The 10,855-nt window shown below is 37.1% G+C and overlaps 1 protein-coding gene across 1 annotated transcript; it reads left to right on the forward strand.

Annotated features, from left to right (window-relative positions):
- The first annotated feature begins 1,448 nt into the window (after window positions 1-1,448).
- On the forward strand, window positions 1,449-3,520 carry LOC149245245 (geraniol 8-hydroxylase-like). Its single transcript, XM_089455564.1, has 2 exons — window positions 1,449-2,354; window positions 2,864-3,520. Exons 1-2 carry the CDS (start codon window positions 1,455-1,457, stop codon window positions 3,491-3,493), a joined length of 1,530 nt encoding a protein of 509 aa, XP_089311690.1. The 5' UTR covers window positions 1,449-1,454; the 3' UTR covers window positions 3,494-3,520.
- The last annotated feature ends 7,335 nt before the right edge of the window (window positions 3,521-10,855 follow it).

The following is a 10,855-nucleotide window of genomic DNA, read 5'->3' on the forward strand; positions in this document are numbered from 1 at the left end:
CATCTCCCCTAATGGCCAATTTTAATTTATTTCTCGTCCTTTAACAATTCCTCATTTTCTTAACACCTACTTATTTCTCAATATCTCTCATTATCATTTCTCTTTTTGGAAATCTCGACTATTCGTCTCTTCAAGTAGGTAGCCACACAAAGAACTTTCCATTGCAATGGAAGGTAGTAGATTCAACGTAGTTGTAACACTGGGGAGGCCTCTTCTAGTAGGTCACGGGATGAAAGGAATGTACCTTCATGCACCAGTTCCTCAAATGGCACCAGAATTCCCACCACTTTCAGATTTAATGAGACGACCTGGAGAGGGTCGAGTAGGTAGACCTATAGATCTACTCACTAACCATTTCCAGACTCATTTCATTACCATATCGGCAAATTCCATTCTAGAGCTTTAGTGACTTCGTTCTGCACTTCTTTTTCAGATTTGATGAGAAAAACAGAAAATGTCGCATAGTACTACGAATGATGTAGATGACAATTACTAATAGTGGACATGGCAGTCTAGATCGACGAACTATTAACAACAAGGATATCTGCAGAAAATCATGGACAATGCCAAAGAAATGTCGGAAATGAATGTCAAAAACTTTGCCTAAGAGGGATAAAGAAACATGTTTTCTATGGGAAGACTCGGCAAAGGGGATTCTGAGAATTGCCGAGTGATGGGGCGATTCTGAGAATCGCCCCACCACCACCCCACCACCACCCCGCCACCACCACTGATTTAAATGCTTCCTAATCGAATTTCTTACCACAGAAAAATTCCCCAAAATTGTTCCTCTTGGACAGATCTTAAATGTCCATTAAATTCACAGAATTTGTAACCATTAATTTTCTTGCAGATTTATTGGATATATAATTGGCTATATAATTAATATAAAATGAAAAAATATTAGTTAAATACATTGAATCCGTAACCGTTTAATTTTGGTAGATATACATTGCATTCATAGAATGTAGAAGCTAAAGATCATAAATATTTGTTAATTTTGGTAGATATACATTACATTCTGTGAATGTAGAAGCTAAAGATCATAAATATTATCTAATTATTTTTGGATAAAGATGATGCATTTGATTTATGTTCTTTAATTTAAAAGTACTTTGAATAGCAGAATATTGCAACCTGACAAAAAACCAAAAGGACAACATGTTTAGTAGAACAGTAATAGGTCGCTTGGAACTCGAGTGGGAGAAAGCGACCTTTGTATAAACAAATTTGGTGTCTGGTAGGCAATGCGTGTTTTCCACTTGCCATTCCAAACAACCATTCAAAACTATTACCTGCTTAGTTGGCTTAGATAATTGTTTTATGTCCAAACGAAGATTGAAAACAAGATCGTTGGACACCCTTGGGTGGTTTAAATTTTGTATCTTATTTTGGTTTTCATGGGCCAATGCAGTGAATGATTTTCTGAAGCTGTTTGATTCCTGGTGTATTCAATGGAGATTGCATCAGTGTATGATTTTATAGTAGTGGGAGTGGGAGTTGTGCTGTTATCTATTTTCCTCCTCTACAACAAAAAGAAGAATAACAGATTGCCACCTGGTCCTCCTGGATGGCCCATCATTAGAAACATCCTTCAGTTGGGTGACAAACCTCATGAATCTCTCTTTGGCCTTGCACAGAAATATGGGCCTCTTATGTCTCTGAGACTGGGATGCAAATTAACAGTTGTTGTTTCATCACCATCCATGGCAAAAGAGGTGCTGAAAAACAATGACCAGACCTTTTCCAGCAGGTCTATCAACATGGCTGCCAGGACATTTGCATACCAGGGGACTAGTCTGGTATGGAGTCCTTATGGTCCTCACTGGCGGTTGCTCAGAAGGATCTGTAACGCTGAACTATTCTCACCCAAAAGGCTTGATGCCCTTCAGCATTTGAGAAGTGATGAAGTAAATAGGACCATTAGGTCTATCTTTGAGGACTCCATTGAGGGACAGAGTGTGAATATTGGAGAGAGAGCCTTTCTGAATTCACTTAGCCTTGTGGGCAGGATGGTTTGCAGCAGAAATGTATTTCACCCGGGTTCTAGAGAGGTTGCAGAGTTTAAGGATATGGTATGGGAAGTCCTCAAGTTGACAGGAACTCCAAATTTATCAGATCTCTTCCCTTTCCTGGAGAGGTTTGATCTGCAAGGACTGAAGCAAGGAATGAAGAGCTTGGCCAGGAGGTTTGACAGTCTCTTTGACAGGATTATTGAGGAGCGTCTAGGAGAAGATGATGATAATGATGGGGCAACTGTTCACCATGAAGGGAAGGATTTTCTAGAAATCATGCTGGATTTAAGGAAGGGTGGCACACAATTCACTTTGGAAAACATCAAGGGAGTGCTAATGGTAAGCAGTTTGAGTAGTGATAGCTTCCATTATAAAATACTTACATGCATATGGAAGCCATTATGGATTTTTAGTATTTTTAAAATTTACAATTGAGTTCAGTTTGATGTATATGGTCAACCTCACTGCATAATTACTTAAGTAGAATTCTCAATCGTGCACTGTATAGCCACATAAGTAGAGTTCTCAATCATTTTTTTTTGATATATTAAATTTGTTAATGGAAAAAAGAATTTCAAATTATAAATTCATATTTTTTAAATTTTACAATACGAATTTAATTTTAAGATCACAACTAATTAAATAATATTAAATTGGTACGTGAAATCTCTTGATGGTGTAACTCCAAACCAAAACCAATTTTATTATTATGATTAAGCCAATTCTATGATCTATAACTTGTAACCCACTTTCTCTCTCGAAAACCTTACACAATGTAAACTTGTACCCCACTTTCTATCTATAAAACATTAGACAATGTAAACTAAATATAGCGATTATGCTGGCAGGACATGTTCATTGCAGGGACGGATACAACTTCGGTAACAGTTGAATGGGCAATGGCTGAGCTTCTCAGAAAACCAGCAGTAATAAGAAAGGCTCAGGCAGAGCTGGATGAAATCGTTGGTCAAGACAAAAGAATGGAAGAATCAGACATAGTAAAGCTGCCATATTTACAAGCAATAGTGAAGGAGGTCCTCAGATTGCACCCAGCAGCTCCACTGATAATTCCACGAAGAGCAGATAGCTCTTGTGAGATTGGTGGATATGTTGTCCCAGAGAACACACAAGTGTTTGTGAATATATGGGGCATTGGAAGAGATCCTAGGGTTTGGAAGGAACCTTTGGAATTCAAGCCAGAAAGGTTTTTAGGGTGTAATACTGACTATAGAGGCCAAGACTTTGAGTTGATACCATTTGGTGCAGGAAGAAGGATTTGCATTGGGCTTCCTCTGGCACACAGAATGATTCATTTGGTTTTGGGATCTCTCCTTCATGTTTTCAATTGGTCCATCTTTGGGGCCACCAAGGACGATGATTTTGTAGTTGATATGTCTGAGGTGTTTGGGCTAACTCTACAGAAGAGAATACCCTTAATAGCAGTTCCCGCACCAAGACTGCCTATTAATTTTTACTAGACACAGGATTATATAGGGTGGATTGCCTCTCTGCAAACTTTCTTAGAGGAACAACATAGATAAGACATTCGCAAGGTATTAATGCTAGAATATATATATATATATAAAATATGTTGTATATTTCATGTGAGAATTATAAGGCTCAATTTATATATATTTATTTTGAATTATATTTATTTTGTTTAAGGTAGGTATATACTATTTTTATTTTAATATATCAACATAGATTTATTTTAAATATTGATCTAATACGAGTGGAGAGATCTAAGTTTTTCATTTGCAATTTTTTTTATGAGTGGATATTATTTAAATGTTTTGTATAGTTATTTAATTTTTTTATTTTTAGATTTTTTTTTTTGACATGAATAAAATTTCAACTTTGGTGAGGGCCGGATAACATTACACATCATACTGAGATTAGAATAAGCCTCTAGGCTCAAAAACCAAAAGTAAGTTTCAAAAACACTAAAAAAATCAAAAGTAAGTTTCAAAAACATTAAAAAATCAAAAGTAAGTTTCAAAAACACTAAAAAAAACACGAGTATAATGTAAAATATCTAATATTGAAAATATACTTTAAATTTTTTAATATATATGTTATGAGTAATTAAAAATGAATAATAATTATAAATAGTTGAGAAGTTAAGTGTATATAATAGTTTAATGTACACTTTTATAATAAGAAAATTTCCAATTTTTTTAATATATCTATTTAATATATATGTGATGAGTAATTAAAAATGAATAATAATTACAAATAGTTTAAAAGTTAAGTGTATATAAAAGTTTAATGTACACTTTTATTTAAAAAAAAATCCAATTTCTTATGTGATATTTAGGTTTTTTTATTTCAGAAAATGATATTAAATAAATATGTTATAGTAAGTTTGTTTTTTATATATTATTTAAATTAAATTTAAAAAATGTAAAATAGATGTTTTAGGTCAATTTTTTTTTTTTCATTATTTTTTTTAATTTTTATTTGTTTATTTTGTATTGTTGTTTTATTACTTTGAATTTTTACGTCCAGAGGAGCATTCTGCATTCTGTATGCGCTTCTGCATTCTATATTCCAGCGCAGTATGACCTCGATGTGTAAGTATGTCATGTTTTCAAAATAATAATAATTTATTTATTTATTTATTTTCAGCCAATCTTAAATTATATATAAATTTTTAATCTTATTAAAAGATGGAGATTAATTATTAAATATAGTTATGTATTTAAATGACTAGTAAATTATTTCATGCTTTTAATAGTTCCTTTATCATATACTTGAATTTGAATGGATCATAAATTTACTCTTAACAAATTTTTTGACCACAATAAAATTCCAAATTAAGTAAAAATTTAAACATTTTTACTCTTTACGAAAGTCAGTGTCATTTCTTAAATGAAAGGAAAAAAGTTAATTCAAGACAAAGATTCGAAAATCTTGCTCCAAAATCTTTTAATATTTCTTTTAACTAAACATTTGTAAAATGAATCTTTAAAAGAAAAAACCATATCTTAGGGATATATTAAAATCTTTAAAGGCATAAATATTCCACATCAAAGTTGTAATATTTGAAAATATTAATTTGATGTAGTTTTACTATAAATTTTGTTATCATGCCATGTAAAAAATATCATCAAATCTAATATTGATATGATAATATTAATGTCAATATATTATAGTATTAATATTGCTAAATTTAATAACTTTGGATTAATGCAATATTAAATTTAATACAATATTCAATTTGTTATATTATAATATATATTAATATATCACAATGTATGTTAACTCTATATATATATATATATATATATATATATATATATATATAGCGAAGAACAAATGCATAGAATGATAGAGGTGGAGAGATGGGGGAGTGACAACGGAGAGGAGGAGATACAATGAAGGAGAGGGAAGAGGAGGAATGAAGAGAGAGAAAAATAGAGTGAGAAAGGGAGAGAAAGGTAAGAGAGAGAGGGGGGAAACACAAAGATGGAGGGGGGGAGAGATAGTGACAAGGTTAGAGGGAAGATAGAGAGGGAGAGAGATAGTGACAAGGTTAGAGGGAAGAGAGAGAGAGAGCGAAAGGACCAAAGAAAGGACTTGAGAGAGAGGGACATAGAGATGGAGTTGGAGGGGGAGAGAGGGAGTTAAGAAGAAATACATCGAGAGAGAAAAGTGGAGAGGGAGAGAGAGGGAGTGACAAGGGAGATATGGAGAGAGAGAGAGTGTATGTTTAGGGGAGAGAGAGAGAGGCAAAGAAGGAGAGATGGAAGAAAGGGGGGAGAGAAGGATAGAGGAAAGAGGGAGGGAGATAGTGATAGATTTGGAGGGCGGAGAGAGAGGGGGGATGGTGAGCACCAGTATTGCAACAATAATGTTGCAACTCCTGGGCTGCCTACTTTACTCTTATCAACCCAGTAGTTCGTAACAAACTTGGAAGCGACGGTGATGTATGCACAAGTATTAGTTCTTACTGTAGGCTGTCACTTGGTCAGCTCGCGCAAGATCACTAGGAGCTCAAGCCATCTTCTATGGATTCCAGAAGAAGCTCTATATGTGACGAAAAGAAAGCTTACTCTATAGAGGCTACTATAATTGTAGAAAGGAAAAACACTGAAATGTGAAGTAAACCTAGCAAACCCTACTTAACCAACTAATCCTACTTTTGCAGAAAGCACTATGAAAACCATGAAATGAATGCCATTACCTACTCAAGGAAGTAAACAACATCTACTCAAGCTATTTCTAGAAGTAAATGAGCAAAAAACATCTTTTTGGATTTTTATGTATTTTTATGTGAAATTGACATGCATGTATTTTATTGTGTGTGAAGGTGGAAGCAAATAGGTGGTGTTGAAGGGTGACTTTGGGGTTTGAAGAGATGTAGGATGGTGTAGATGGGTCCTAGGAGGTCTCGAGTGGCCTTCTGGAGGCTTTCCCACACTCGGCCTTCAAAAGAAAGCCTACAGGAAAATCTACAAGAGGACACAGGGGATCTATAAGAGGTCTACAGGAGGATGTCGAGAGCAGTTTTGAAGGTTTTGAGGGTGTGAGAGTGGGTGGAAAAGGTAGGTGAAGGTTGGGATGATGTGTTAGGGTGCCTAGGGTCCACCAAGGATCACTAGGAGAGGGAAAGATGATTGGGAGAGAGGAATAAATCCTATGGAAAAATGCAGAAAACTAAGGCAGATTTGAGGTGAACTTTGGGCGACCTGTAGGGCATGGATCAGGGAGAGAATGTGATGGCTGATAGGCTGACCTGCTGTGAGAAGAGATCTGTTGCAAAAGAACTGACAATCAACCAATGAGATCAAGCAAGCAAGGAAATGAGTACATCAAAAAAACAGAATTTTGCATCAAGCTAGTCTAAATTATGAGCTATGGAAGTAAATGCTAAAAAAATGCTACAAGGAGAGAGAGCATGGAAGAAGACTTATTGCAAAGACAGAAATGAGCATGGTGAAAAATATCTAAAGCAAAACATTAACCTTCTAACAAATTGCAAACACTAGAAATCCTATGGAGAAGGAAAATCCGTGTTTTTCGGGCAGCAAGAGGGTCTTTGCCTCAATTCATGGTCGCAAAGGGAGGAAAAGAGGCCAAGGCACTATTTCTAGCCTTTTGAATCTTCTTTCTATCACTACTTAACCTATTACAGAAAACACAAATGGAAACAACCTTCTAAATCACCAAAAGCAACCTATTCTTAACCAAGAAAGAAATTCATCTAACAACAACTAATCCATAAACTGAAACAAAGCATATAAATACAAACAAGAGGAGCTTGGCTGCTTGGATTGGGCCCTAACCCAAGAGTTTCAACCCTCTGAGGTAACTCAGTGCTAGCTCAAAAAGGATCTCATCTTTATTATCAAAATAGTAATAGGATTACATGAAACTGTCACCAAAAGTAAGCTCGAAGTTGAGCAAAGTTTTACAATAGCAAAAGTACAACAAAAATTCGACCCTAGTGAGGCTCTAGGCCTCTCTACTTATACAACTAAAGCTCCCAACAACTTCCTTAAAATCAGGGTGGCTTGGCTCCCAAAACTCGAGATAAACAAAATTTATCCTCCACTTGCTCAGCTGCCTCCTAGTGGATTGATTTGGTTGTTTGTACTCCGAGTTGCATGAAGGGGAATTTGAAGTGGGGAGTAATAAATGAGGGGATTCCCTCCTATAAATCCTCTCCTTTTTCCACTTCGATTTATTGCTGCCAATTGTCCATTGAATCTTTGACTTTGTCTTCAAAATTCAACAAAAATATGCATATATTAGACCTCATGGCATCATAACTAACTCAACTCACTCCATAAGCATAAATATAATAAAAAAACATGCAATAAGCTAAGAGAATGGTTGATTTAACTATGTTAGGAAGCAAAATGAGCCCATATAATTACCCATTTATGGGGCTCATCATCACCCCCCTACTAAAGGTGTTGCTCATCCTCTGAGCAACTTAGTCCATCTCCTTATTTTTGATGGCCCTGGTGGCCTCTCTAGCATCCCAAGCTTCTGATGTTGTTTCCTCTTCCTTGTCATAGAAGCCTACTTTTCTGTTTATCTCTTCCCATTGCCTCTGCTCTTCTTCTTCGGTTCTCCCTTCTAGCATGCCTAACAATAGTGGTGGATTCAGTTTGAGGCCAATCCAATTGACCTGCAGCCTTTTCATTGAGTGCTTGTACATTGGCACTCTCCTTAGTACCTCCTTCATCCTCATTGGGGAATGATATTCCCTGATATTCAGACTGTGTGGTAAGGTGTTCCATCTCCTCATACATGCATGCACACAGTCATCCCAAGTAACCTTTCCATGTCCTCAAAATGTGCAATGGCCTGTGCTTGATCACTTATATATCTAGGGGAAATTTGAGGATTATTTGCAAGCAGCTGGTGTGTGCTGATGAGAGCCATGGGATCTAATGGCTTAGCTCTGATCATTAGTGGCTCATTCTGCTCTCTGATCATCAACCTTTTTACTTCAGTTGCCCTTAACTCCTCATGGTTCATCCATGAAGCCATGGCCATTAGTTGTAGGTCCCCTAGCCTAGCATTGGGGTCCCACACATTCATGTCTGTGAGGGCCATATTATGCAGGTAAAATTCTGCCATTTTTTCCTTATCTTTTGCTGTGCTCTAGTCACACAAGTCCATAAATTGTCTGTAATCTTGAAAAGGCATTGTGCCTCTTTGTGCCAAAGTCTTGATCTGAAATTGTAGCCTTTGGTCCTTGAGGTATAATCCATATGATTTTGTTGGTGTTCTACATTGTAGTGCCTCCATGGATAAGCTAGTCATGCATGCCAGCTGGGTCTCTTTCTTCTTCAGTTGCCTTCTTAGCAATTCATTTTCAGTTTGGAGTTGGCTTCTTGCAATTTCCTCCCTATGTTCGGTAGCACTTAACTCCCTTCCCATTTATCTAAGCTTGTTCTCCATGTGGCCAACATCCTCAAATCCCTTGGATTTGGCTATTTTCATCCACCTATGTGTTCTTATTCTTTCCTTCTCTAGTTCAAAGAATAGTGGAATTGCAAATGTTTGGGGAATTATCCTTCCTCCTTTAAGAAGATGGTAATAGGAGGCAAGGCTAGGTTGGGGATCAGGTTCTTATGGCTCTGTAGCTTCCTCCTTCCCCTTTGGCTGCTCTTCCATTGTTTTCTCAAGCTGTTGGGTCTCTTGTAGCCTTGACAGTGTCTCCTGTAGAACTGTCTGTGCCTCTTGTAGGACTGTTTTTGGGTCCTGTAGTTGCACTTTTTCATTCCAGATGGAAGATCTAGGAGTCCCTCTTTCATATCTTATAGGGGCTTTAGAAGGAGATTCTTTGCCTTTGATAGTGGGTGAATCTTCAATTGTAATGGGCACTGTTGAAGATGGCTAGGGTTTCCCTGATTTGATCCTTGTGCCTTTCCTGGCCTTGAAATACATGGAGGCCTGCCTTTTTCTCTTTTCTTTTGGCTTAATTGGTGTGCTTAGGGCTGTGAGGGTAGCTGCTGCCTCCCTTTCCAGGGTCTCAGGGGACCCTTCTCTTTGTTTTGCCTCTGCTGCCTCTTTTTCTCCTCCTTTTGCCTCATTTTCTATCTTTGGTTGCTGTGTTTCTTCCTTTTCTGTCTCTTCATCCTTCTCCTCTTCTATCTTAGTTTCTTCCTCCTCCTTTTCTTGTCTTGCTGAGTCATCAGTTGCTTCACCTTCTCCCCCTTTCTTCTCTTCTTCCTCACTGCCAGAATGATTGATGTCATAGGTGAGGGCCTTTATGTCATCTTCTGCTGTCATGTTTCTTAAGACTTCCCATGCTATAGGGAGTGTGAATGTATGGAGGGCTTCTTCTACTAAAATTTTGATTAACCCATGGTGAGCCAGCTGATCTGGACTCCCTGCCTTAAACTTAATGCTGAAGTCTATTAGGGACTGTAGGAGGAAATAGGGGATGCTGAGTCTCTGGGGTGTTGGAGTGTCCATGCCATATCTTAGCTCATGAAGGATTCTAAAATGGTAGCCATAGACTATGCTATACCTCCCCTCCCATGAGATATATTTGATGATTTGGTAATTAACGTCATCCCAAGGGTAGGGTATGCTTGTCCTTCTAATGCCATTTTTATCTTCTACAAGATGTTCATTGTTTTGGAAGAAGTTTTTCTTGGCAGCCTGTCAAATTGGTTTTTCATCTTTGCTCCAAGGTAATCCAAGAGGAAGGGTAGTAACCCTACTGATAAATTCAGGGGTTATTTCCATGGAAAGACATCTAAAAGTGACAGTGGCGTGGGTTCTTGAGTGAGGAACTAAAGAAAGAGAAAATTCCTAAGCAATTTCCTCATCAAACCCTCAGAATTTCTCAAAAAAGGTCATCCAATTTTCCCTTGTGAATATGGCTACTACTTGGGGATATTCATGGAGCCTGGTTGAATTAGTGGGCTTCTTCCTCATGAATCCTCCTGTCATTGTGCTTATATCCCTTTTGAGCACCAAATATAGAGATGGAGACAATAATTTTGAAGAAACAGGAAAACAGAAGAAAACTGTGTTTTTTTTTTAAAAACAAGCAATTTTTTTTTTATGTAATTCCTCTTCTTCTATGGACTCAATTCCTCTTTAAAATGATATCATTTCTTGCACATATTGATAATCAAGGTGGGTATGTATGGAACCTACCTCCTCAAACTAGAAATCGATCAAAAAACTCGTGTTTTCTTCTTAAAAACAGCTGACTGCCCCTCCTGTAGAACTGCCTGTAGGTGCTCCTGTAGAACTTGTAAGTGCTCCTGTAGACAATGTCGAGAGCAAGAGGATGGGTGAGAACGATGGAAAATGATGGTTTTGAGGCTGTGGGGTGACAAGGAGTTTGTTGCAGCTAAGTTTAC

This window comes from Pinus tabuliformis, chromosome 7 (assembly GCF_031772625.1).
Source record: "Pinus tabuliformis cultivar Carrire ecotype Pingquan chromosome 7, CPIR1, whole genome shotgun sequence".
In the NCBI taxonomy this organism is placed as follows: Eukaryota; Viridiplantae; Streptophyta; class Pinopsida; order Pinales; family Pinaceae; genus Pinus; species Pinus tabuliformis.